This window comes from Nyctereutes procyonoides, unplaced genomic scaffold (genome assembly GCF_905146905.1).
Source record: "Nyctereutes procyonoides isolate TBG_1078 unplaced genomic scaffold, NYPRO_anot_genome, whole genome shotgun sequence".
Taxonomy (NCBI): Eukaryota; Metazoa; Chordata; class Mammalia; order Carnivora; family Canidae; genus Nyctereutes; species Nyctereutes procyonoides.
Genome location: NW_026575140.1, coordinates 72,850,693 through 72,877,079, shown reverse-complemented (window position 1 = coordinate 72,877,079; position 26,387 = coordinate 72,850,693). Strand labels below are relative to the sequence as shown.

Below are 26,387 nucleotides of genomic sequence, written 5' to 3'. Positions count from 1 at the left end.
GTGCAGGGCCATCACGTCTATCTTTGTAATGCTTTGCTAAGATGCTGCTTTAATACTATTTTTCTAGTGATTAGGAGGTATTATGTTGTAAGTGACTGTGTCCCCCTCTCTTCAGCACCAGTGAAGGGAGGGTAGCATAAGAGATAGAAAGCATAAGCTGTGGAATGGACAAGTCTGCAAGAAATCCTGACTTTGCCCTTTACGGGTTTCACAGACAAGGCACTTAGCCTCTCTGGGCCCCAGGGTCCTCCACCCATAGAGTGGCCCAAACTAGATTGTTCTGTGAGGTTAATTGGGTTAGTATAAAGTACCTACAATGATGCCTGGAGCACAGAGAGTGCCCATAATCAGTGCCTGCAGGCAGTACAACGGCCAGCTCCGTGCCAGAGGTGAATCTCTGCAGGAGCGGCGTCCATGTGCTTGACAGGGAGATAGTGAAGGAACAGTGTGGCGGCAGGAGTCCTGGCCCAGCCCATAGCCACTAACACAGAGACGGCATGCTGTGAGCTTGAATTCAGGACTGGGAGTCGGGCTCCAGGGTGCTCACATTTCTCTCCCCCCCCCCCCCCCGCCCTTGCCCACCTACCACCTCCAGCCCCCAGCTCCCTGCAGATCTCACATGTTCTTTCTGGCCTCGCAGAATGCAGGGAGAGTCTGGTTGGTCACGAGCACCCGGACCTGACAGACGGCAGCCAGCATTTAAACTCCTCTTGCTATCCATCCACGTGCATTACAGACATTCTGCTCAGCTACAAGCACCCCGAGGTCTCCTTCAGCATGGAGCAGGCAGGCGTGTAACAGGGAACAGAGTGAGTATCTCCCTTCGGCCCCATGCCAGCTCCTGATCCATCAGGGCTTCCTTCTGTGCACGGTGGCCAGTGACCTGGATGGGGCCACTCCTCCCCTCCTGGTCCTCCCATCGTCCTGCCCTGCCACACGAAGCACTGTGCTGGTTCCGGGGTGTGGGTGGGGAACACAGAGAATACCTGCTGGCCACAGTCCCTTGGTTTAATTATGGGGACAAGACACGTGTTGAAAGTGCCTTCGCCTCCCAAGAAACGGAAGTGAGCTACGGCCTGGGAGGACAGGGCACCTCTGCCCCAGTGATAAGGAAAAGACGGTTCTGAACTACAGTCCTGAAGCAGGAAACCCAGTGGCACAACATGTCTAGCCATAGTGTTCAAGGCTGTGCTGCAATGGGAGGAATATTCCAGACGGGGACAACTCCGTGATCAGAGGCCAAGGGTAGGAAACAGGCATGCTGGCCAGCTGGGCTGGAGTAGCCCAGACACGCAGGGGGTGGCATGGCTTCTGTCTTTGAAAGCTGGGATGGAAAACCGTGAACGAACATTAAGCCACCTGCAAACCCATCTTAGAGCCTCCACGTGGCAAACCTCTTAACCTGAGGTCACATGAGCCGGTTGCATTTTGTGAAAATTTTCAGGTGAATGTTGGAGCCTTTTGCTCCGGACTGATTCTCCTCTGTGTCTTCTCTGTTGCAGGTTTGCGTACAGCTCGGGAATGAAAAGGTTGACTTTAACCAACAGTATCTATAGCAGCGTTGCGCCAAATTGCCATTGTGTTTCTGTCCACCCAGAATGTCATGGCTCCTTTCCTCACATTGGTTCATCAGTGTGTGGTTCTTTTGGGTTCAGAGCGGGTTTTGCCATGTTTGCTTGTATGACCAAGTCACCAAGGAAATAAACAGGATACCCACGTTTGTCACCTTTTGTGAAAGTGTATTTGGTATATTTGAGTTTGTGGTTTGGCTTGGTTTGGTTTTGGTTTGAATTTTTTTTTTTTTGGTATGTTTTCTTTTGGAGGTGATTTTCTTTCTTCTTTATCCCTCTCTTTTTCTTTTTCTTTCTTTCCTTCTTTCTTTCCTTTGTTGAGACAGAAGAACAAAGCAGTTAAAACCACAGAGGCCAGGAGACCCAGAGCCACTCCCCTCCCCAGCCTCCACCCACAGAGCACCCTCCATTTCTTTGTGTTGCTTACCCACAGGAGCAAATACTAACGGTTAACAGCCTCTGGAATCTTAGTGCTAGGGACAGGGAGAGAGGAAGGGGCAATGGCCCCCGGCACTTGGAAACCAGAAAGAGAGTGCAAACAAACAAACAAACAAAAAAGACCCCCCAAGTCTGAACCCTGGGAAGGTCTTTCCTGCTGGGATCCAGGGAAACACTTGTCTGGCCCAGCCAGGATCGCATCGGAACGTTAGCATGGAGGCCGGGAGTGGCCTGGCCTTGAGGGGTTGCCAATTAGAGTCAGTGTGAGCCTTCTCTTTGGTGTATAACTCAGCTCCCCTCTTACAACCTGGAAAGTTGGTTGCCTTTGTCATCCTGCTGGTTCTACCCATAGACTGAACACCCAACAGTGGTACACTATGCTTTTTGTGTCACCTGTCATTCTCATTTGACAATGTGCTATACAAGGATTGTTTCTTCATACACGCGTGCACGCTTGCGCACGCGCACATACACTTCTCCCTTACAGCCTCTTTGACACAGGCAAGAACAGGAGGTTGTCTTGGGCCTTGCCTCCCTCCTAACCTTCTCCTCCTCCCTGGGCATCCTCAGCCCCTATTTTAATTCTTGATCATGTAGGAATTGTTTTGAGTAAATGTTGATATTATTGTTATTATTATTATTATTATTAATAAATAAAAACAAAGGAATTTTTGTTTAAAAGAGAAATGTCTAACCAGATTCTGTTCTATTGGAATTGTGACTTGCACCTTTTGTTCAGAGTACCTTCTGTAGACGTTGTACTTGTGAGCAGCTCTTACCTGCTAGTGACAGGTGTAGTGGTCTCCTCCCTCTCTACCCCCCCACCCCCGGGGCAAGCAGTGCCCACGCAACAGCAACTGTTTGCCGCTCTCTTTGTGTTTCTTCACTGTTAGAAACCAAAGTCTTCTATGCTGGCTGGGGGCCGACAGAGGATCTGGCCTAGCTCCTTCGATCTTCAAAGCAAGAAAGAGATGTCCAATATTCTGACTCTTGATCCTTTTTCCTGGAAAAGGAGAGTGAAGGGTCCCCAGTCCGCTCCGAGTCTTTCATCCTGAATTTGCACAGAAGAAAAGCGGGTGTCCAGCATGGCCATCCTGATGTTGCTGACAGGATCCCCATGCAGCTTGTCCTTCTCACAGATACTGGCAGCTCAGCTCCTGGACCCAGCACCCCTCAAATGGATTTCTGCAATGCGAGAGCCTTTCTCGGCATCTGTCCCAGCGTTTCCATGGTCCCCAATGTCCCCTCCACTTGGTGAGGCCACCAACTCCTCACCGGAAGGACGCTACCAAGAAGGCCCGAACAGCTACTGTTTGCCTTCTCTGGGCCCGTTCCAGCGCCAATGCCCCCAGCTGCCCCTTCACCCCCGCGCCCAGCCTGTTCTGTTTACATGGTACTGTGCTGATGGAAGAGCAGGCCGCCATCCTCCAGCAGCCGCCCGGGTGAAAGCCAGTGAGCCTATTAACCGTGCCATCTTGCGAACTACACTTGTAAAAGATCATTGCTTTGTATCGTAGTAACCGATATGCGCCGTATATGTTGAATGTATATGAATATAATTTCATATTTCTGCTCTTTGAAAATGTCAAAAGTATTTTTTTCTTTCTCATTTATGTTGAACTAAAAATGAATTAAAAAGATCTCCAGACCCAAATTGTTGCCTTAAGACTTTTAGTCTTTTTTGTTTATTTTTTCCCCCTGATGGGCAATTTTCAACTTACAAACTTAATACCGGGGGTTGTGAAAATAAAAACCGGATTACGATCCTACGTTGATATATTATTTGCCTTGTGGTTCAGAGTCTAGCTGGGAGAAGCATCCAGGTGGGTGGAGGCTGGAGGCTGAAGAAGCCTACCAAGCATAGGGTGGAGCTTTGAGCAATCCATTATCTCACCCCGCCTTGTCAAGGAGCATTCTCTAGAAGCCTGCACTCAGCCCACACTGTGTCCCCGAGCACCCAGCTTGGACTCTGCCCCCTCAGGAGGGAGCATCTGAGTTTGCTGAGTTGGATAGAAAACAGATTCTTTGAAAGGGTGCTTTTAAAGGAGTGGAAGGAGGTCCTCAAGGACTTGGGGCCTTTAGCCAGTCAGCCCAGTGATGGGATTGCCAAATAAGTGTTGGGCCAGAAAGGGGACTCCTCCTCTGGCTTTCCTCTTTTATTACTCCTGGACTCCAGAGGGCAGGGTAGAGTTCCCAGCATGGTCCCAGGCAAGGCTAAGAGACAGCTGGTCGAGGTGCTTCTCTGAAGGAAGATTGCTGAAGCTGGAAGTACGGACTGGGTTTGTAGAAAGAATAGAAGAGGGAACTTTTACAAAAGCTTCTGCACCCACGGTGAACCAGACAGTCCCTGTGGGACTGTTTAGAACAGAAAGGGCCTTCCAAGGACCGTCTTCCAGAAATCGTCTGAATGCAAACCCACCCAGGGAAGGCTCGAGTGAGTGTCTCTGGGAGCCGCAGCGACATAGCCCAGTGCCTTTCACATCTTGTAACCACCTTCACAGCGGTGCTGCCCCAGTGAACTCAGCCAGGGCACCTTTGGGCCAGAGGTGGGATGAGCATCCAGCGGAAGCAGGGTGCCTCCCTCCTGGACAAAGACCAGAGATCTGAGCTCTAGAAAGCAGAAGCCGTGTCCACAGATCCTTCCCGACCTTCATTCTGACATTCTGCTGCCCACCCACCCCGCACTCCTCCCCATCCAAGGCAGGAATTCAGAGGGCTGGTGTGCCGCCAAGGCACCCAGCCTCGGTTTGTGCAGGTCACAGATGAGCCACCTGTGCCTGGGGCTCCGGGTTACAAGGCCCCAACGAATGGCCTAACTCGGGGATCTATCACCAGGAGCTGCGACAAAACTGTCAAAAAGGAAATGTGGGGGCGGGGGCTCCTTCCTCTCCTGCTCAGCTGGAACCATCCCAAGCCCAAGTCTCCCCATTCAGTCATTTCGAGTGGGGTCCGTGATGCTCGGCAGTTCCTCACACTTGACTTTCCTCCCAAGGCTCCCTTCAGATGACCCTTTACCATCCTGGTGACCCTTCCTTTAGTGTGCCAATGTCACTCATCAAGCAAATATTTGTTGAGTGTCTGTTATGTGCCAAGCCTAGCAGGGGACAGAGTCCTCCCAGTGCAGACTGACCAGTGTGACACTGGGACGTGAATTGTGAAATGAGTCGCTAATCATTCTGAGCAAACTCCACTGCTGCAGTCAGCTAACAGCGCTCCAGCGTGTGTCGAGGAAGCCAGGGCCAGCCGCCTTGGCGACCTTCTTCAGAAACGGGCACTCTGGAGAGTCCCAAGACCAAGGAAAGAGGGCATGGTGACACGGCGCCCACACTGGGGGGCTTTCGCTAAGCAGCTAGCGCAGTCCGTGGGCCCTAGACGCCTCTCACAGGGACCGGCTGCACCGCAGGCCGGTTCCGGGAGGCACGGGGCTTCCTCTCCGAAATCCTGGTAATCACTGCACTCCAGTAGAAACAGTAGACAGACACGCTAGTGATCAAGTATAATAAAAAAAAGAAAGCTTGTGGGGGCGCCTGGGTGGCTCAGTCCGTGAAGCATCTGCCTTCAGCTCAGGTCATGATCCTGGGGTCCTGGGCTCGAGCCCCATGTGGGCCTCCCTGCTCAGGGGGGAGTGCTGCTCCCTCTCCCTCTGCCTCTCCCCTTGTTTGTGATCTCTCTCTCTCTCTCTCTCTCTCTCTCTCTCTCCGTGGATAGAGAAAGAAAACATTTGCTGCTTGTGAGGATGCTGCCAAAGCACTCCGTAGCCCCGGCACCTGAGATCCCTGAGCTGGGAAACCGAGGAGCCCCTGATCAGAGCACGGGCTGGGAGGGCCGGAAGCCGTGCTGCCGGTGGCCAGCCAGGCCTCCTGACTCCCGCTCCTGGTAGCGCCAAGTACTAGCGGCTGGAGGCCAAGGGCAGCTCTTGGCAGCTCTGAGCGGCTATCTTCTCATACGCAAGGCAACAGCGAAAATACTTGCCTGCCGGGCTTTCCAGGGACGATCGTGGAAGTGCTTTGGCCACTAAGGCACTACACCAATGTTGGAATTAGGTTTAGCCATAATAATCATTTCGGCAGTGAACCAAAGAGAAGGGCGTAACCATGGCACGTAGCTTGGAGTCCAACCAGTAAGTTTCTGAGATCCCCCAAGTGCCGGGTGCGGTGAGCTCTACCCCCCAAAAGAAAGGAGGCCTCTCTTGGCCGGAGACATCCATGAGCTGCCCCCTGAGGGGACCAGCCTCGCCTCTGCTCCTTAAACCACTGGCCCGAAGCTGGGCGGGCCAAGGGGCGGCCCAGGCGGACTGTTCGGTGAGACCAGCTCCTCTGCAGGGCCCCGTGGACTCTGCGGCTGGGTCAGTCGGGAACGGGGGCCCCAGATCTCAGCATCTGCAAGTCAGGGCCACACAGAAAATGTGAGTCCTTGCCACTTCTGCCTCCAGAAGCTGAGGTCTCCGCTCTGGGCTGACAGTACAAGCGTGTTCAGTGGGAGCAAGGGGATAGAATGCCAGAAATTGGGATTATGGGACACAGAAAGGTTACGAAGTGCCAGCTACCTTTTGGTTTTGCCACGGATGTTCAAATTTGGTGCTTGAAACAACACACATTTATTACCTCAGTATAGCTCTAGAGGTCAAAAGTCCCAAGGGGTCACACAAAGCTGAAATCCTGGTGTCAGCAGAGCTGCCTTTCTTGGAGCCGCAGGGGAACATCCGTTTCCTCACCTCCTCCAGCTTCCGGAGGCCTCGCACACTGCCGGGCTCTGGCCTCCTCCCTGCACATCGCCCTGACCTGCGCTGCTGGCCCCTTGTCTCTTCTCGCTCCTGCCTCCCTCCTGTATATATAAGGCCCCTTGAGCTGACACTGGGCCCACCTGGATAACCCAGGAAAATCGCCCACCTCAATGTCCTTGTAATCTCACATCTACAAAGCCCCTTTTGCCACGGGTCAGTCCCAGGTCCGGGGATTAGGACCTGAACATCTTGGGGCGGGGGGTGGGGGGACATTATTCCGCCTGCCGTACCCCCCTGCCGAGACGCTAGGGATGGCATGGTCCATCATTGTCTCGTTCAACAGATAAGCTGCTGCAGCTTGCCCAGGGTCACACGGCTGGGGTGCAAACCCGAGCCTGTCCAGCCCCAAGCCTCTTATCGGAGCTAAAGGGCAGGAGACTGGCTACTGAGGGAGCAGCCCGGAGCCGGGCAGCTCTGGGACCTGGCGGACAGCAGGGAGATTCCTGGGCAGAAGATGCAGGGTGCATTTCTATCCTGGGTGCATCCAAAGTCCATCCCTGCCTCCGACGTGCCGAGAGACCAGAGGCAGAGGGCACAAGGCTCCCCTGTCTCCAGCTTCCTGGTGTGCAAGGTGGGGGGGGGGGGGGAAGGCCGCCGGCTGATGGCTCTGACTCAGGCCCTGCCATGAGCTGGCGTCCAAGGCGCTGGGCCTCCCGGGAGAACCCCTGGCGAGCGGCGCTGCTGACACCGGCGGGCACAGGGTGCTCTGCGTTACCGGGGCTCCCTGGGCCTCCAACGGCTCGAGCCATTTTTGTCTCCATTTTACTGATAGGAAACCGAGGCTCGGAGACATTACAGCACAGGCGCGCAATCCTCCTCCAGGATTTTGCAAATCAGGAGCAGAGTGAAGCAAGTAACCAGGTCCCCTGGGGCCTCCTACTGCAGAGGTCTCCTCCCCACCCCCGCTCCGGGGACCCCTAAAGTCCGGTACCCCCCCTCACTGTGTGCACTCCAATGTAAACAGGAACCAGGCAAAGATACACGGATTCAACTGAAGTGCCTGCCCTTTGTTCTGACATTGTGCCCTTTCATGATGTTTAAAAAAAAATCTTTTCTCTTTTGAAGTGCTGGGCGCGGCAGAGGGTGGCGTTTGGGGGAGACAGTGGTTGACGTTTTTACACGACAAAATCAGAAGGTGGCAACTCCGAGTGGGTCTCTAGATTTTGTTTTGAAATGTCAGAGCACCCCCCCCAAGTCTCTACCTGGGAAGCACGGAGCCCTCCCCAGGGTCCCCAGGCCACTTCCTGGCACCACAGGCCCCTTGGGTCAAGGGTTTGGGAGGCCTGAGAGAGCCTGCAGAGAGGTCTGCTGACCTGTTGGGACAAAACAGGCCACAGCGTGTTGGTGGGAAGACCGCTGCCTCTGGAGAAGAAAGGCAGGGTGGGGGCAAAGTGATCTCCCTGGAATCTAAGGGGCTGTGGGGGAGCACACCTCCTGACCGGAGGAGTCCCAGCGGTCCCTGGCCAGCCGCTGTCTCTTGCTTCAGTCCCTCCACTCCCTGGCTCCACCGGCACAGGGGACAGTGGGGGGCACACATCCCCCCCAGCACCACCACCACCAGGAGGGATGGGTGCAGAGGACCCCGATCCTGGGGACCTGCAAGCCTGCAACCACCTCACCACCCCACCACCCCCCGGTCCCCGTCTGACCCCTTGATCCCTGGCCCGGTGGCCCTCGCGCAGCCTCCTGTTTGCCCACTCTATTTGTCCGGCCCCGGGGACAGGGATGATCCTTGAACTCTGAGTTCCACATCGCTGGGACCAGTGAGCAGCAGCAGCAAGGCCTGGGCTGGGCTTATCAGCCTCCCAGCCCGGAGACATAAATAGGCGGGGAGAGCAGGCCCGGCAGGCTCCTGAGCGCCTGGTGAGTGCCGCTGCCCGTCCCCCAGCCCGGGCCCTGTCCCTGGGGCTCCGGGGGCCTGGCTGCAGGCTGTGCCCTGCCTGGGGACCCTCTCCCGCCCCAGAAGAACAGGTGGGGAAGTACAGGGCTCCTCCATGCTAACGGCTGCCCCACTCACCAGGACCCTCTTCTCCTGCAGGTCCCCTGTGTCCCTTCAGGATGAAAGCCACACTGCTGACCTTGGCCGTGCTCTTCCTCACGGGTAGGTGACCCCAATCTAGGAAGCCCACCGCTGTGGGGGCCCTTCTCCCACGCTCCTGCGGGCCACCCTCCTGGGCACTCCCGGACCCCTCGCCCCTGCCTACAAGCCTGGCATTTCAGCCCCGATCGCCCTCTGGAGTGGGCTGACCTGGGTCTCCCCTCTCACCCCCAGGGAGCCAGGCTCGGCACTTCTGGCAACAAGATGAACCCCAGTCACCCTGGGATCGGGTGAAGGATTTAGCCACCGTGTATGTGGACGCAGTCAAAGACGGCGGCAGAGAATATGTGGCCCAGTTTGAAGCCTCCGCCCTGGGAAAACAGCTGAAGTATGGACCCAACCTGGGGTGCAGGGGGCAGGGGTAGGGGTGGCCGGCTTGGGGGGCACAGAGAGGCCTGCGGGAAAATGCAGCCAGACCAGCCAAATCCCCACCTGCTATTTCCTGGGCCTCCACTGAAGGCCTGGAGAAACCGGAATGGGATCCCCCCAATAACCACGGTCTCAGAACTCGTTTTAGAGAGAACAGGTAGGAGCGCCCAGCAAGGGGTTAGAGCCGTGGCAGCGCGCCCCCCACCCTTAGCTCCTCCTCTGCTCCCGGCCAGCAACCCCAGCAACCCGGCGGCCTTCTCTGGAGCGGACGATGGACTGGAGTATAGGGACTGGTCCTCGAGGCCCGGCTTTGGGGACGGGCAGCGCGGGGCACCCGACCCAGCCCCGTGTCTCCCGGCTCCTCGGTCCATCAGCACCGGGGCACGCGGCGCGGGGTGCGCGCCAGAGGCTGTCCTGGGGGAGGCGCCCGGCGGGGGCAGCTGCTGCTCGGGCCTCACCGCCGGCCGCCGCGGGGAGCCGGGCCCGCAGCTCGGGCGCTGTCCGGGGTTCCGCGGGAGGCCACCCCTGACCCCCTCGCTCCGCCCGCCCCTGCAGCCTGAAACTCCTGGACAACTGGGACAGCCTGAGCAGCACGGTGGCCAAGCTGCGCGAACAGATCGGCCCGGTCACCCAGGAGTTCTGGGATAACCTGGAGAAGGAGACGGAGGTGCTGCGGCAGGAGATGAGCAAGGACCTGGAGGAGGTGAAGCAGAAGGTGCAGCCCTACCTGGACGACTTCCAGAAGAAGTGGCAGGAGGAGGTGGAGCTGTACCGCCAGAAGGTGGCGCCGCTGGGCTCGGAGCTGCGCGAGGGCGCGCGCCAGAAGCTGCAGGAGCTGCAGGAGAAGCTGAGCCCGCTGGGCGAGGAGCTGCGGGACCGCGCGCGCACCCACGTGGACGCGCTGCGCGCCCAGCTGGCGCCCTACAGCGACGACCTGCGCGAGCGGCTGGCGGCGCGGCTGCAGGCGCTCAAGGAGGGCGGCGGCGCCAGCCTGGCCGAGTACCACGCCAGGGCCAGCGAGCAGCTGAGCGCGCTCGGCGAGAAGGCCAGGCCCGCGCTCGAGGACCTGCGCCAGGGGCTGCTGCCCGTGCTGGAGAGCTTCAAGGTCAGCCTGCTGGCTGCCATCGACGAGGCCGCCAAGAAGCTGAACGCGCAGTGACGCGCCCGCCCCCGCCCCGCCCCGCCCCCCCCACCCCCCGCCGTCCGTCCGTCCGCCCGTCCGTCCACCCGTCCGTCCGCCCGCCCGCCCGCCGGGCCCTCGGAATAAACGTTTCCCACGCGGGACGCCCGTGTCGGGCGCGCGGGTTTGGAGGCCGCGGCTATGATTTTTAGACAATAAAATGTGCTCGGAACCCTGGACGTTCGTTCTTGGGCGGAGGGAGCGGGGGTGCGGGGCCGGGGGGCGGGGGGTGGGGCTGCCGGTGTCGGGGCCCGAGGGCATCAGACGGACCGGCCCGGGGCGCACGCAGGGGCGCGGAGGACCCGTCCGAGGGGCGCCGCCCTGAGCCCGAACCTGCGAGCCCCGGACTGGGACCCGCCGCAAACAGGGATGGTTTTGCGGGGAGAAGGGGGCGCCCTCGCCCCGGGGAGCCCCAGGCCAGGGCCTCCGGCAGCCCTCGCGCTCCGGGCCAGCCGGGTGGGCCTCAGGGAGCCCCTGGGGCTGAAGGATGGGCCCGGCTCCCGCGAGGGCTTGGCCTTTGCTCCTGCCTCCTTTTTTTTTTTTTTTTTTTTTAAGATTTTATTTATTTATTCATAGAGACACACAGAAAGAGAGGGAGCCTGACGTGGGACACGACAGAGGGAGAAGCAGGCTCCACGCAGGGAGCCTGACGTGGGACTCGATCCCTCGTCTCCAGGATCACACCCCAGGCTGCAGGCAGCTCTAAACCGCTGCACCACAGGGGCTGCCCTCCTGCCTCCTTTAGTAATTCAAAAAATGAAGAAAAAGATGAGCCCCTTTCCTTTTTTTTTACAAAAGCAGCAGGCCACTCCTCACACCCCTGCCCCTTCCAGGATTGGAGGGTATTTCCTCCCACACCCGCCTGCTGTCAGCCAGCTATCCTCCGCGGGGGGGCCCCAAGCCTGGGTCACCACAACAATCCCCACCTCTTGCAGGTGATGAGCCCATTTTTATCTCCAAGATGCCCTCGTGTCCTCCATCCCACCACCTCCTTCCCCAAATCCTGGCCGCACCGCCCCCACATCCACGGTACAGATGAGAAAGCTGAAGCTGTGTGAAGTCACTCACCAAGGATCAAGAACAGGATGGACTGGGCTGCCCTTTCCAGACCCATCCCGGCTCTTTAAAAAAACAAAACTGTGTGGCCGGGCACTCAAGTGCACACCCACCGCTGGGCACACATGCACGCACATTCTCAAGTAGAATGTCCTTGTCCACAGCTGGCCCTTCTTCACACTCAGGGATGTGCCCTCCCCCCCCCCCGCATGTGCACACACATCACTTCACTGATGGAGCTTTCCCTACTGTCCCCCCAAGAGCCCTTTGACACCCCCCCCACCACTCCCCTCATGTCCAGTGTGTCCTGAAAATTCTTGGATAAATAAGTGGGCTTTGGAGTTCTAACCATCCAGGGCTGCAAGGGGTGTGAAGCCCGGATTCGGGTGAGAACTCTTTCCAGGTGCGGGTACTGCCCCGGCCCATTTGGGCCAGAAGAGAAGCCCAGGTGGATTGCCAAGGAGAGAGTGGATGTCTCCAAGTGGGATTGGGTGCACTGATGCCACCAAGAGGTGACAAGGAGCCCTCTGACACCCAGTGTAAGCGTCACTAAGTTTTTAATGTATCAGCTGAGCAGAGTAGGAAGAGCAGGTGACCTGGGCTTGAGGTCCGGCTCTGTCATTTGCTGACTCCATGACACTGGGCAAGGGCCTTCATCTTTCCAAGCCTCAGTTTTACCATCAGAAGAGCTGGGGGCTGCTCAGGCAGCCTGCGGTTCTGGGACTCCCTGATATGAACATCTGCTGGGTGGTGGGGACACGAGGGAAACAGCCTCTCTTGGGTAACTTTGGGTCCCTTCTTAGCTCCCGGGACACCGGATCCCCCCCAACTCCAATTCTGGTCCCAGGGGGGATTTCAGCTCAGCTTGTAGCAACGATGATGACCATTTGCCAGGTACTTTGATGTGCTGGGTGTTGTGCACAGTCTTACCTCTTTCGTTCATTCATTCAACAAACCTGCAATGGAGGTTGTATTGTTGCACCCACTTTATAGATAGGAAACTGAGGCTGATATAAAATAATGGAGCCAAGGCCAGAATCGAGTTGTGTCTTCCTCCAACCACTCCCCATTGGCCCCCCTCCCTGAAGTACAGTGGAGAGGCCCAGGGCATAGGTAGCACAGGCCACCTCTGTAAGTTTGGTGCACACACAGCAGAGTCCCAACCTTGATGATGATCTAACAAGGCCGGGCACGGTGCCTGGCACAGCTCACACACTTAAGTCATTTTGTACAGCATTTGGTAGTTCATCAAAGTATTGTCAAACCTGTTACCCCACTTGCTCCTCCGTACAAACCTGTGGGGGCAGTTATCCTACCTTACAGCTGGGCCCAGACAGCACCCAACTACTGAGAGGCGGGTCAGGCACTGCCCCAGGCCTGCCTGAGTTGGAGTCGCCCAGTGCCCACCCACAGATGAGCCCTGGCCCATTTCCACGCCCAAACGTACATGGCGCGTGTGGAACGTCCCACTCACGGCAACTTCTCATCCAGCTTTATTGGGAAGACAGCAAGCTTAGGGGTGGGCCAGCTCTGGGGCGGGGTGGGAGGTGAGAATGTTGTCACTTTCAAGTGACTTTCGGGACTGCTCAAGATGCTGGCAGGGTGGGTGGGCAGGAAGACTTGGGGTTTCGAGGTCTCAGAAGGCATCAGAGGCTGGAGTTGGTGTGGCCTCAGAGGCTGAATCCCAGAACCCAGTGAACTTGCCCTTAAACGTGCTCCAGTAGTCTTTCAGGGAACTGAAGCTATCGGTCATCCAGCCCCTGGGGGTTAAATCAGTGAGGGGAAGTGATGGAGGTAGGGGTGAGAGCTCATCTGAAGGCAGTGGGGGCCCCCATCAGATCCCACTGCCTCTCCTCCAACCCTCTAATCTCACCCAGCAACGCCCCTGAGACCGCAGATGGGGACGCTCTCAGCTGCCACTCCAGGCAGAAGAGATGCTGAAGGGGGTGACAGGACCCTAGTCTCTCCAGGCTGGGGCAGCCCTTTGGGCCAGCCTGGGTCTGAAGCGAGCTGGAGACGAGAGGCGCGGCAGGCCACCATTCTGTTCTAGGGCTGTCATTCTGTTCTAGGCAAATGATGCCCGCGAGGATTGCACAGCCCAGTGGCTCTATGTGGGGTGGCGCAGTGGGAAGTGGTCTGTCATTTGGAAAATCATCAGAGGGCAGCCTGGGTGGCTCAGGGCTCTAGCACCGCCTTCGGCCCAGGGCGTGATCCTGGAGACTCGGGATCGAGTCCCATGTTGGGCTCCCTGCATGCAGCCTGCTTCTCCCTCTGCCTGTGTCTCTCATGAATAAATAAATAAATAAATAAATAAATAAATAAATAAATAAATAAAATCTTCAAAAAAGAAAATCATCAGAAGATGAATTAGCTGTGCGACCTGGGGCAAGTCATTTAACCTCTCTGAGCCTTGATTTTCTCATCTGCAAAATGGCAAAAATAACACCTACTCCGCAGCCAGTTCTGAGGACCATGAGGGTCTGTGACTGCCTCAGCTAGGTAAATGCTGGTGACTCCCCCCCGCCCCACCCAGGGTGGCCTGGACGTGGGGGCGGGAGCTTGGGAGAAGAGAGGACTAGAAAGCAAGGCAGGGTGGGAGAGGAACGATGGACATCTGCTCACACTGGCCCCAGGGCTTGGCACAGGCTAAAACACACACACACACACACACACACACACACACACACACACCAGCTGAAACTGGGTTGGATGGAGCCTCTCAACCCACCTCCAGCAGTAAAGGAGGATGGAAGCAAGAGTCAACATGGCCTTCCTCAGAGCTGGGCAGGGTGCTGCAGGAGCAAGGAGGCCCAGGGAGGGAGGAGGGGCAGGAGGAGGTACGGAGGGTGCCCTGGCTTTTGCCCTCTCCTGCTGGCAGCGAGAGCCCTGGAGGGACCCCGGGGCAGAGCCTGGAGGCTTAGAGAGGGGCTGGGCCCCCTGGGGTGGGGGCAGGGAGGTCCGGGGAGCCGGCCCTGGTGCGGAGAGGTGAGGGCATACCTGGCCCGCTGCGCCACCTGGGACTCCTGCACGCTGGTCAGCGTGTCCTGGGCCGTCTTGGTGGCGTGCTGCATGTAACCCTGCATAAGGCCCAGGAGGGAGGGGTCCTCGTCCTCCAGGGCTCCTGTTGGGAGAGCAGGGCCAAGTGGGTGGATCCGCCTCTGGGGAGCCCTTGGCTCTGCCTGCCACCCCCCGGGGCCCAGGATCCTCAAGCCATTCCCAAGGGTCCCCCCCCCTGTCCCCCCCCCCCCCCCCCCCCCGTCCCTAGCCCTGTCCCCATGAGCTGCTTACGGGCGGAGGCCAGGAGCGCCAGGAGGGCAGCGACGAGGAGGACCCGGGGCTGCATGGCACCTCTGTTCCTGCGGGGAAGAGCCTTGTGAGGGGCACCCTGACCCCTGCCCCTCTGCCTCCGGACCCTCCCTGGGGAAGTGGCGTGGCCCCTCCGCTGGGTTCTGAGCTGGGTCAGGCCAGAGGAGCAAGGGCCTGCTGCCAGCGAATGTGGGAGACGCAGGGCTTTCAGGCGGGGCCAGGGCAGAGCCAGGCTGGGGACAGAGCAGAAAACCCGCCAGATGGGGGATCGAGACCCCCTCAGGCCCCCCCCACCGGGTTCTGGCCTAGTTCTTGCCACTGACACGTGGGGGGACTTGGGGTAGCCCTCTGGCCCTGTCCAGGCCTCAGTTTGCCTGGCTGGGGTGGGACTGGGCTCTAAGGCTCCTTCCAGTCCTACACACGCAGGATGAGGGGCAAGTGTGCCCTCGGAGCGGGCAGGTGCCAGCGGGGCCATGACAATGTAGCTTTCTCCCGGGAGCCTCGCTTCCCCCCAGCATGCAAACTGCAAGAGGGGGCCGCTCCCCCAGCCCTGAGGCTTCCTGGGCTCCAGCGAGCTCTCCCCCAGACTGTGCTGGCAGTCAGGCAGGGACCCCCTCTGCCCCTGCTCCCCCCTCCCTCCCCCTCCTCCCCGGGGGCATTACCTGGAGCAGCTGCCTCTTGGGATGAATGGAGCAGGCAGGCAAGAGGCTTCTGACCTGTTTTATATGGTCTCCAGGACAGCGGGCACAGAGGGCTCAGTGAGCTGGACAAAGGTCACCTGCTGACCAGTCTAGATCCTGGCCTGAGGCAGGGTGCCCAGATGCAGCCAGGCCTGCTGGGAGAGTTGGGAAATCTGTGAGCACCACAGTGCCCACACTGCTCTCCTGCTGCCCTGCAGGCCAGGGGGGTGCTCAGGGACTGGGGAAACCCCACTTATCCCAAGCGGCCTGGCTCCCCAGGGAGAGGCCAGTGATAGGGGGAGATTAGGGGACAAGCGGGCCCCCTCTCAGCACTTCATGCATGGTTTTCAGATCCCTCCCCACCCCCACACCCTGGGAAAGGCCTACAGGGAGTGGGGGCTGGGCAGAGAAGGGGATGGGCTTCTCAGGCTCCCCAACAAAGAACTCAGCATGGGCTAGGGGTTTGTCTAGAGTGAAGTCGCAGAAGTCCTGTGGGCAGGGGCTTGTGTGGGGTTTACACACTTGAGTCCTACTTGCCGCTTCCCCAGGAGCCTCCCCAGGCTGAGCCCAGAGCAGGGGTTGGTGGGAGAACAGAAAACACTATTCTGAGCCCAAGGCCTTTGTCCTCCCCTCCCCCCTAACCCCCATCCCACCTCCTACCCCCACCACCCCTTGCCCTCTGGACCCACTGATAACACTCCCTGCGGCTCAAGGCTGGGGCCTTGCATGAACTAGGACAGCCGGGATCCATTTCCAGCACTGAGGCCCTCTCACCTTGGGCCTTGGTTTCCAAAACTTGAAACCTCAGCCCTCATCGCCCCCTGGCTGGCCCGGGAGCTGAAAGAAAGCAGGCTGGTCAGTCCGGTGGAGAGAGGGTGCAGGGGAGCTCTGTGGGGGGCTGTCCAGGAGAGGCCTCAGTCCTCTCTCGGGGTGAAGTGTCCCGGGACCCACACTGGGAGCCGTAGCCTGGAGAGCAGGATTGGAGAGGCTAAGACTTGGGAGCCAAGGAATCCTGGCTTTAAATGCTGCCTTTGACACTGACTCCTATGACCCACCTGACATCTCAAAGCCTCAGTTTTTCCTCCCTTAGAAAAGGGAATAGAACGCCGATAAGCAAGAGTTGTGGTGCAGAGTAAGTGAAATGTGTACAAAGCAACTGGTTCATGGAAGGGGCTGGATCAACCTCTTTCTTCTTCCCAAACACCTTGTCCATCCCTAGACAGCACAGCCTGAAGGCAGGAGGAGCCTCCAATGTAGAAATAGGGCTTTTGGCAGGCAACCATCTTCGCAGGAAGAAGTGACTAACCCAACAATATGAAATCCAGGGCCTGGGAAAGTGGCCTGGCTCCACCCTCAAAATTCTTTATTGTTGGCTGAGACTTGAAGTTTCTCCATCAGAAATTCATTCCTTTGATTTAAGTCTTGTGTTCTGTTAAGATGCAAATAGATTCCTGGGAAGTTGATACTAAGAACCCCATTTTGTAGGTAACAAATTTAAGGCTCAAGGGGGTAGAGATGCACCCAAGTACACATAGCCAATCACCCGTAGAGCTGGGAACAAGAATCCAGGTCTTCAAATACCTACACGGGTACCAAACCGAACAGCTTAGAGAGATGAGACCCGCGGGGATTTATCAGCCACCCGTACCTCTTCCTGAGCAGACTTTGGTGACAGGGGTGGGGAGGAAGCTGATTAGGTCACTGAAAAAATCTGAGCACTGGAGAGGGTAGAGAGCAACTGGGCCCGGGGCAGTTCTCCTGTTCTGGCCTGTCCCTCAGCCCCAGAGGTGAAGGCCGCAGTGGGAATCCAGATTCCAGGGGGGCTGGAGTACAAAGTCCTCAACCCCAGGGCCTGCTAGAACGAGCTGGCTGGATCTCTTGGCCCTGGACCCTCCAACTCCCTTGGCCTGTGTGTGGAGGTCCTGGAGGAACCTGTCCTCTCTCTCCTTTGTAGCAATGGGCCCCCTGAGGCCAGGGAGGTCAGAAGATGGGGGCAGAGACCCAGAACGGTGGTGCTGAGCCGGGTAGAGAACCCAGGTGTGCGAGCCCATGCAGCAAGGACGTGGCCTGCCATGAATCCTGGGCTATTTTCTCTTTCAAAGGGTTCAGCGCATTTGAAGGTCTGGACCCCTCTGGGGGTCGCGGGAGGGGCTGTCTTGGAAGGGGCCCTCTCAGTGGCCAGCCTAAGCTGCCTGGCCCTCCGTATTGTCTCTTTCCTTCCCACATTGGCTCCTCTGGAATGAAGAGACTGCTCTGGGCCTGGGCCAAGACTGGATCTAAAGAGTAACCAGAAGTGAGTGGGGAGGGTGGGAGGAGGCTTGACCAGCGGAGGCCGAAAATGATCCCCTGGGGTTGGGGAGGCTCTCTCAGCTTACTTGTGTCTGCGTGAGGCTTAGCACCCAAACCCCTGTGACCCATGCCCCTTCCAGTCAGCTGGACTGGGAGCCCCGATTCAGCCCAGCCAGCCAGAGGACCTGGAGAAGCCAGCGTCTGCGCCCAAAGAGAGCCAGGGGCCCAGCTGGACGCAGAGTCTCCTACTTCCATCGGCAGCTCGAACACTCTGAGACTGGGCACTCATTCTTCCCCGCTCCCAGCACAAATCCATTCACAGGTGGTACAAAACATGCGCACTGACTTTGGGAAATAAATGCATTCGTTAGTAGCACCCGCCCACGACACATCAGGACACAGCACACCCCCCTCGTGGCTGTGGCTGCTCACATAGGCCTGTACCAGTCCATCCCAGTCCCTCAGCCGCGTGCCCTAGCTTTGTGCCCACACACAGCTGGCTTATTTGCACACTTATGTGAATCTGTACACATCATGGCAGATGCTCTCAGACACTCTCAGACAGGTGCAGACACTCCCATTGTGTGTACACCCCGCAAGTGAGACACCTGTCACATGCTGGTGGTAGTTGCTGTCAGACTGTGAGTCCAAGAGGTCAAACTGTAGCTGAGGTGTCCTTGGTGACTCATTGCTCTTTTCATCTCTGGCCCCCGGGGAAGGGATGGGGTCACTTAGTACTGACCTTCGTACTCACACCAGGCTGGACTTGGGCCCAACTCGGGGCTAGGAGCAAGCCTCATGGCCAGTGTTGCAGGGATGTAAGGCTATCGGGGCTGGGACGTGGCTAGTGCTTGATGAGCACCTACTGTGCGTCAGGCATTGCTCCCAGCACCACATGGGTGGTCTCACTGAATCCTCACAGCCCAGGAGGCAGGTACCATTCTATGCCTCACTGAGGCAGCCGGGGCTCAGAGAGATTGGGAGCTCTGCCCTGAAGTCACATGGCCAGTAAGTAGGGAGCCCAGACAAAATCCCAGGGAGTCTGGCTCCAGAATCTGTGCCCTCACCAGCTACTAGGAGATGGGAAGAGCCGCTCCATGAAGGTGGAGCTCCCTGACACTGGAGGTGACCGTGGGTGGTGTGGGGACACCGCAGGGTGCAAGCAGCAGCAGGCCTTTTAGCTGTCCTCAATCCCATGAGACATCCAGCCACTGCTGGAATATGAAACACGGAGGCTTGGTGAATCAGGCTTAACGCACGTGGGCTGACCCGTAAGGGCAGGTGCCAGGAGCCCAGCTACGCGCCAGGCCCAGTGCAGTAGGACGGGATTCATCTGGTAGTCAGTGCGGGGGCTCTGGTCCAGCAGAGGGACCCACGCTGACCAGGCTGCGTTCTTTTCTTGGTGGATAGCTTTCTGTGACTGTGTGTACGAGCTCATTTGTAGAGAAGGTGAGAAATCCTGTAGAAGACCTCCTGGCCCCCGCCCACATCCCCCAGGGAGATGTCCCCCAAGAGGCTCAGGTCCTGGGATTCAGCATAGGCTGACTGCTCAAGCCCAGGGTGTGGCCGGGCTGGGGGCAGGAATCAGGCCCCAGGCCCCAGGCTAGCGGTTCTCCCTGAGTTGTGCCCCTCCCTCCCTGGGAGCCCCAGAGGACTGGCCTGACCCTGCCAACTCTCACTGGAAGGGTGAGCATTTTACTGGACCTCCTGCCATGGTCCAAGTCAGGAAAGCACTATTATTATTAATAACAGCAACTACTTGGTAGCGCTTTCTCTGCACCAGGCATTATGCTATTCATGCCATGAGCAATATCTCATTTACATAAGCTCAGCAACCCCATGTTTCAAAGGAGACACTGAGGCTCCAAGTGAGGCCAAGCTGAATCACAAGGCCCAGGTGACACAGCTCGGCAGTGGTGGGACAGGAAGCCCACTTACAATACAGGACCCTGCCCTCTCCACCAATCTGCCCAAAGGCTTGCAAGAGCCCCTGCTTCCTGGGCACACTTTGACAGAGCTCTGGATTTCAGCTTGTCATCCCTGATGGTGGCTCTAGGTGTCCCAGTCCAGGGTCTGGTGCTCTGAGACAGAGTCTGCATGGGGGATGGAGTGAGAGGAGGGCTCTCTTCCCTGGGGCAGACACAGGATATGTGAACTTTGCCCCCCCACCAATCTGGCTCAGACCCAGAATTGCCAGCAGGGCCTCTGGGGCATTAGTCCCTGGCTCAGGGGTTCCCTAGGCCTCCTTTCTCTCACAGCTCCTGGCTCCCCACCCTCCCTTCCATACAGGGTGGGGCATACACACAGAACAGCTTCTTCTGACTGCTGCCACGTTGTCTTGGGTCACGAAAGTCCAAGAGGCCTCCTGGGAATGTGTCACCTTCCAACGTGGAGTCACATTGGGGAAAGAGGCAGGAAGGCAGCCTGGGATGGGGTTTATATGTCTGGCTGGCTCTGAGATTGAGTCAGTTCTGACAGCAGCACAGGTGCTGGCTCTCTGGTCCCATCTGATTCCAGAAAGATCCAGTGCAGCACAAGGCTTCTCCAGCCCAGTGAGAAGCCCAGGATGTTCCTGAAGGCTGTGGTTCTGACCCTGTCCCTGGTGGCCATCACCGGTGAGTAGAAGCTGGCTTTGGAAGGGGCCTTTGGGCAGACTCCATGTGCTCCATGTACGGGCAGGGTGAGAGTCCAGAGCTCAGGCAAGAGGACGGTTCCAAATGCCCTCATCCCCCAGCTGGATGCAGAAGGCTGCTGCCCACTTGCCACTCGGTTCATAGGAGGGCTGGCCTCTTCAGGATGCTCTACCCACTGGCACTGGTGCCAACCCTTTTATATGCCCCTGTGACTTTCAACTAGGGAAGCAGAGGGGGAGATGGGTGGTCGGGTTTGCCCACCATCAGCCAGTCTACAGCTCAGGGTCAATGCAGAGTGGCCAGGAAGGAGGTAAGTCCTCATGAATCACTCTCTGTTTCTGCCTAGGTGCCCGGGCTGAGGTCAGTGCCGACCAGGTGGCCACTGTAGTATGGGACTACTTCAGTCAGCTGAGCAACAATGCCAAGGAAGCTGTGGAACATCTCCAGCAGTCTGAGCTCACCCAGCAGCTCAAGTAAGAGTGGCACAACTTGGGTGGTGGGGCTTCTTTTTTATTATTTTATTTTATTTTATTTTATTTTATTTATTTATGATAGGCACACAGTGAGAGATAGAGAGAGAGGCAGAGACATAGGCAGAGGGAGAAGCAGGCTCCATGCACCGGGAGCCCGATGTGGGATTTGATCCCGGGTCTCCAGGATCGCGCCCTGGGCCAAAGGCAAGCGCTAAACCGCTGCGCCACCCAGGGATCCCGTGGTGGGGCTTCTTAAAGACCACGCAGTGCCTTGGTGAGGGCCGAGCTCAGAGGCAGGAGACCCGATCTTAGAGTACCTATTGCCCTGCCACTAACTCACCCAGTGACCCTGACCTCTCCAGATCTGAGATCTACATTTGCACTCAAGGGGTTGGACTAATAATCCCTAAGGAATCTTCCTGCTTGAAATTTCCAGAGTGTGACCAAGGGCCACATCTCAGCATTGAGAGTCATAGAAGAAAGGGAGGGAGAGAAATTCATGGGAGCATTCCAGAAGGGTGGGCCCCTGTGAAATCATGGGGAGGCAAGTGGGGATATTTGGGCAGCCTCTGAGGGTGGGCAAGTGCAGGGAAACCAGTATTTTGAATCCCCGAAGGACTGGAAGAGGTCCAGAGCATAACGCTGTATTAATGAATGTGATCTATGTCACTGCACACTTGAGCTGGGATGGACTTTGATGTCTGCCCTTTTTACTTTAGGGGGTGGGGTGGAGCAGAAAGCAAACTACTGGAGGTGGGTACGTGACTCAAAGTCAGGGGACAGTCAGAGATACAAGGTAATAACTTAGTCTATTACATCCACTCTCCCAAACTGTGATCTACCCGTGAACTCAGTACCCCCCCCCCACACACTCACCTGTCTCAGGCAGGTGTGTAGGAGGTGAGCCATGCACAAGGGACAAGGTCCCGGCCTGTGATGCCAAGGGTAACGGGGCCCCCTTGTGTCCTCCCCCTGCAGTGCCCTTTTCCAGGACAAGATGGGGCAAGTGAACACCTACACCGATAACCTACAGAAGAAGCTGGTGCCCTTTGCCACGGAGCTGCACGAACGCCTGAGCAAAGACTCGGAGAAGCTAAAGGAAGAGATTCGGAAGGAACTGGAGGAGCTGCGGGCGCGGCTGTTGCCCCACGCCAGCGAGGTGAGCCAGAAGATCGGGGACAACATGCGCGAGCTGCAGCAGCGCTTCGGGCCGTACGCGGAGGAGCTGCGCACCCAGGTCAACACCCACGCGGAGCAGCTGCGCAACCAACTGACATCGCACGCGCAGCGCATGCAGAGCGCGCTGCGCCAGAACGTGGACGACCTGCACTCCTCCCTGACCCCCTTCGCCGATGAGCTAAAGGCCAAGATCGACCAGAACGTGGAGGAGCTCAAGGGGCACCTCACTCCCTACACCGACGAGCTCAAGGTCAAGATCGACCAGAACGTGGAGGAGCTGCGCCGCAGCCTGGCGCCCTACGCGCAGGATGTCCAGGAGAAGCTCAACCACCAGCTCGAGGGGCTGGCCTTCCAGATGAAGAAGAACGCCGAGGAGCTGAAGGCCAAGATCTCAGCCAACGCCGACGAGCTGCGGCAGAGGCTGGCGCCCGTGGCTGAGGACGTGCGTGGCAAGCTGAAGGACAACACCGCGGGGCTGCACAAGTCTCTGGCCGAGCTGAGCAGCCGCCTGGACCAGCAGGTGGAGGAGTTCCGCCGCAACGTGGGGCCCTACGGCGAGACCTTCAACAAAGCCCTGCTGCAGCAGGTGGAGGAGCTCAGGCAGAAGCTGGGCCCCTATGCGGGGGATATGGAAGACCACCTGAGCTTCCTGGAGAAGGATCTGAGGGACAAGGTCAACTCTTTTTTCAGCACCCTCCAGGAGAAAGAGAGCCAGGACACGCCTGTGGCCCTCCCCGAGCAGGAGCAGGAGCAGGAGCAGAGCGCCGGCCCTTTAGAGAGCTGAGCTGTCCATGGTGCTCACGGCCTACCATGGACACCTGCTCTCCCCGGCCACCTGTCTGTCCGTCTGCCCCAAGGCAGTTCTGGCACAAGCTTGAGGACGTATGTCCGGTAGAAAATGAGACTACCTCTCACTACTCAATAAAGCTGCTAAGAAACTAGTCCAGTGTGGTTGCGAGGGGACTTCTCATTCGGTGCACTCGAGGGGGCGCAAAACCACTGCTCAGCAAAGCTTAGCAGGTGCAGGGGGGATACTTGGAGGGACACCGGGGCTGGGGAGATGAGATTGCAGGAGGGCCGAGGGCAGGGTGTGCTGATGGGGGGTAGAGAGGGTGCTCTAAGGGAGGTGGGAAAAGATGTCATGTGTTACCCAAAGACAAAAGACGCAGCCCAGTTACACTCACTCAGCCCACAAACGTTTATCGAATGCCCTCAGCGTGCACGTCACTGTTGTAGGCAGCAGGCAATGAGCCAAAGAGCAATTTGTGAGCCATGGGTCTGACACGGTGCTTCAGTCTGTGGGAGCTGCAGAGGTGGGCCTGACCTGGTGCCTGGCTTTCAAGAGCTAGTGGCAGTGGAGAGACTGTCCCTCCTTCCATAAGCTCTTCTGTGCCTTTAACTTGATTTGTTTTTATATGTGAATTTTGGTTTATTCCACCCTATCCCACGCCCATTATAGACTTGACCCATGCTTATTTCAGGAATTCCTTGACTGTTAATCCCATGGTATCCAGAGTTCTGGAATGCAACCTAGAGACAGGGATGAGGCCTGGGAGGTAGGGTGGAGCAGGTGCAGGGCCCTGGGATGCTCTGCCTAGGAACATTGTGTGAAGGGGTTGGCATGTCTAGGGCCGAGGTTGCCAGCCAGGAAGAGAGGGGTAGGGGGCAGGGAGAGAGGGGTTAGACTCGAAACAGTCTCAGCACAGCCAGCTGTGGGCAGCTGGAGTGGTTTCTCCCCCAACCCTCAGAGATTCAGAGACCTCCTCAAGGAAGGAGCCCCAAAGAAAAGCCAACTCGAGCTTTGTCCCAAATGACTCGACATTCCAGTCGTTACTGCTAAGTCTGCAAGTCCAGCTGAGCACCCCTTTCCTTCCCAGAGTGGGGTGCAGGCTTTTTAGGGTTTTCCTTAAGGACCCCAGAACATGCCCTAGTGGGGCAAGGCCCAGGGAGTATGTTCTGGGGCCTCCATCCCTTTATCCCTCCATGCCTCCCTCACACAGTGGCTCCAGGATGGGGGCCCACAGGCCAGGCCACTCTGCTCCTGGTGTCAGCCTGAGCAACTGCTCAGGATTATGCTTGGGAACCAGGTAAACCTGAGTTTGGATCTTGGCTTTTCTACTCACTACTGGATGATTTGGGGCAGATGAGTTGACCTGTTTTGGAAACTAGGGATAACAGAGGTGCTCAACCCGCAGAGTTTTGCAGTGTTTGATGAAACAGTGCATGTTAAACACTCAGCACAAAATCAAGCAAGGTCCACGTGCAACAACTGTTCACACACAGCCGTGGCTGCGGCCATGGCACAACAGATGCCTGGGAAAAGTAAGGGGTGTCCCCTCCGTGCTCACTCCTCTTCCCCCTCTGCACCAGATGGTACATCCTATAACATGAGGCCACCAGAACTGGTCAAATGCAGACCCCGGCGTCCCTCCCGGCCCTAGGTGCTCTCACTCTCACACCCCGGGTCAGTAAGGCAGCTGCTGCCCCCTGCACACCTGGCCTCCTAGCACGGCAGGAACCTACCTGTAAAGATACCTTGACAACCCACCATGCACTTGGAGGTTTACTGGCTGGCTTTGGGCAAGGGCCAACTAGAACAAGGCACTAAAAGGAAGCAGGGCAGAGAGTGAGCAGATTTCTGAGTGGATCTGGAAGCTTCAGGGATATTCCCAGACCTCATCTGAGCACCCCTGGCTAAGCACACTGCCTCTGGGACTCCTGGAGACCTTAGTGTCTGGTCCTGTCATGGCCCTAATCCCATTAGGTGAGGAGGGAGGAATGAGGAATGCCTTTTCCCTCCTACACCAAGGTTTCTCACCTGGTCTCCTGGGTCCCTGACCTGGCAGAGATCTGTTGGTGATGCCATGGCTTTTGGCTGCCCAGACTCTGAATCTCCCTTGCTTTGTTTGGGGAATTTCTCACTTATCAAGCGATGGTGGGCACCCAAGTCTGCCTTCCATGAGAGATTATTTACCCTTTTGTGTCTGGCTTTTTTCATGTAGCATGATGCTTTCAAGGTTCGCCCATGCTGTAGCCTTACCAAAATATCCTTTTTATAGGCTCTATAATATTCCACTGTATGTATAGGCCACATTCTGTATATCCATTCATCCACCGATGGACTCTTGGGTTGTTTCCATCCTTTGTCTATTGGGAACAATGCTGTTATGCGTAGAAATATCTCAAGTCCCTGCTTTCAATTTCCTGTGTACATATCCAGAATTGGAATTGCTGGATTGTGTGGTAATTCAGAACTACTCCAGGATCCAGTCTTTACCACATAGCAAGACCAAAGCACTTAAACCCAGAAGAACCATATACTTAGGGGCCCCAGCAAGTGTAGGATAGGGAGTGTTTCCTGGTCCTTGATGTATCCCTACACCAATATTTCCCCGAGGAGGACTCCCAGAGCCCAGCCCAATCTCAAGCCTGAAGCTCCCCCAGTTACTTCTAGCTTCTCAGGGGACCTGGACTCCTCTACAGGCATGGGTTAGTTTCCCCAAAGGAGTGTCAGCCAGCACTGACGTGGGCCAGGCCAAGACACTAGCCACACATCTGCACTCATCCCGCAAGCTCGAAGGTCAGAAGTCATCTGAAAACGTCAAAGGGGTCAGTACCCCTGAGGTGTCTGGTGTATGGAACTTCCCTGATTAGGGAGAAGAAAGAAAACAAGGCAAAGGAAGGTTCTGGGGGCCTGTTCTCCTCCTGTACCCCAGGGCCTTGCTGCTGTAGAGGAATTACCCCAGCTCGGTTGAAAGCAGCTCCTGTATGGGGATGCTGTGTTTTCCCGGTGTTATCATAGGACACCCTGTGTTCCTAGGGTGGGGAGCACAGGCAATGGCATGCTCTGGGGAGAGAAACAACTAGTGTGGGGTAATCTGGGGACTTCTGTGTCTCAGAGCATGGAGGACAGAACCATGGTTATCTCGCTGTGTGACCATAAGCAGCTAGTGATGGAAGAGCACAGTTAGAGACTCCAGCATTCCTGTTGGTGGGCATGTGAACTGGTGCAGCCCCTCTGGAAAACTGTGTGGAGGTTCCTCAAAGAGTTAAAAATAGACCTGCCCTACGACCCAGCAATTGCACTGCTGGGGATTTACCCCAAAGATACAGATGCAGTGAAACAGCAGGACACCTGCACCCCAATGTTTCTAGCAAAAATGTCCACAATAGCCAAACTGTGGAAGGAGCCTCAGTGTCCATCGAAAGATGAATGGATAAAGAAGCTGTGGTCTACGTAAATGGAATATTCCTCAGCCATTAGAAATGACAAATACCCACCATTTGCTTTGACGTGGATGGAACTGGAGGGTATTATGCTGAGTGAAATAA

The 26,387-nt window shown here is 57.0% G+C and overlaps 4 protein-coding genes across 8 annotated transcripts in view; 3 read left to right on the top strand and 1 right to left on the bottom strand.

Annotated features, from left to right (window-relative positions):
* SIK3 (SIK family kinase 3) overlaps nt 1–1,725 on the top strand; it is a 242,451-nt gene extending 240,726 nt beyond the window's left edge. For all 5 annotated transcript variants that reach the window (XM_055307174.1, XM_055307171.1, XM_055307172.1 and 2 more), the window contains 2 exons: nt 641–809; nt 1,503–1,725. In XM_055307174.1, coding sequence (XP_055163149.1) covers nt 641–798 — 158 coding nt within the window. In that variant the 3' untranslated portion in view covers nt 799–809; nt 1,503–1,725. The remainder of the gene's footprint in view (nt 1–640; nt 810–1,502) is intronic.
* Nucleotides 1,726–8,593: 6,868 nt separating this feature from the next.
* Nucleotides 8,594–10,611, top strand: APOA1 (apolipoprotein A1). Its single transcript, XM_055306222.1, has 4 exons — nt 8,594–8,655; nt 8,831–8,893; nt 9,065–9,218; nt 9,815–10,611. The coding sequence occupies exons 2-4, from the start codon at nt 8,851–8,853 to the stop codon at nt 10,416–10,418; spliced, it is 801 nt and encodes a 266-aa protein (XP_055162197.1). The 5' UTR covers nt 8,594–8,655; nt 8,831–8,850; the 3' UTR covers nt 10,419–10,611.
* Nucleotides 10,612–12,970: 2,359 nt separating this feature from the next.
* Nucleotides 12,971–15,550, bottom strand: APOC3 (apolipoprotein C3). Its single transcript, XM_055306267.1, has 4 exons — nt 15,464–15,550; nt 14,784–14,851; nt 14,493–14,616; nt 12,971–13,255 (listed from the first exon to the last, which is right to left on the bottom strand). Exons 2-4 carry the CDS (start codon nt 14,836–14,838, stop codon nt 13,132–13,134), a joined length of 303 nt encoding a protein of 100 aa, XP_055162242.1. The 5' UTR covers nt 14,839–14,851; nt 15,464–15,550; the 3' UTR covers nt 12,971–13,131.
* A 4,567-nt stretch (nt 15,551–20,117) lies between these two features.
* Nucleotides 20,118–22,894, top strand: APOA4 (apolipoprotein A4). Its single transcript, XM_055306604.1, has 3 exons — nt 20,118–20,385; nt 20,750–20,876; nt 21,855–22,894. The coding sequence occupies exons 1-3, from the start codon at nt 20,337–20,339 to the stop codon at nt 22,837–22,839; spliced, it is 1,161 nt and encodes a 386-aa protein (XP_055162579.1). The 5' UTR covers nt 20,118–20,336; the 3' UTR covers nt 22,840–22,894.
* Nucleotides 22,895–26,387: the final 3,493 nt, after the last annotated feature.

Coding starts and splice junctions, on each gene's coding strand:
- APOA1 (XM_055306222.1), top strand. CDS start 8,851: ATGAAAGCCACACTGCTGACCTTGGCCGTGCTCTTCCTCACGG. Junction 8,894..9,064: donor GGCCGTGCTCTTCCTCACGG/GTAGGTGACCCC, acceptor TCTCACCCCCAG/GGAGCCAGGCTCGGCACTTC. Junction 9,219..9,814: donor GCCCTGGGAAAACAGCTGAA/GTATGGACCCAA, acceptor CCGCCCCTGCAG/CCTGAAACTCCTGGACAACT.
- APOC3 (XM_055306267.1), bottom strand. CDS start 14,838: ATGCAGCCCCGGGTCCTCCTCGTCGCTGCCCTCCTGGCGCTCCTGGCC. Junction 14,617..14,783: donor GGCGCTCCTGGCCTCCGCCC/GTAAGCAGCTCA, acceptor CTCTCCCAACAG/GAGCCCTGGAGGACGAGGAC. Junction 13,256..14,492: donor CAGGTGGCGCAGCGGGCCAG/GTATGCCCTCAC, acceptor TTTAACCCCCAG/GGGCTGGATGACCGATAGCT.
- APOA4 (XM_055306604.1), top strand. CDS start 20,337: ATGTTCCTGAAGGCTGTGGTTCTGACCCTGTCCCTGGTGGCCATCACC. Junction 20,386..20,749: donor GTCCCTGGTGGCCATCACCG/GTGAGTAGAAGC, acceptor GTTTCTGCCTAG/GTGCCCGGGCTGAGGTCAGT. Junction 20,877..21,854: donor GAGCTCACCCAGCAGCTCAA/GTAAGAGTGGCA, acceptor CTCCCCCTGCAG/TGCCCTTTTCCAGGACAAGA.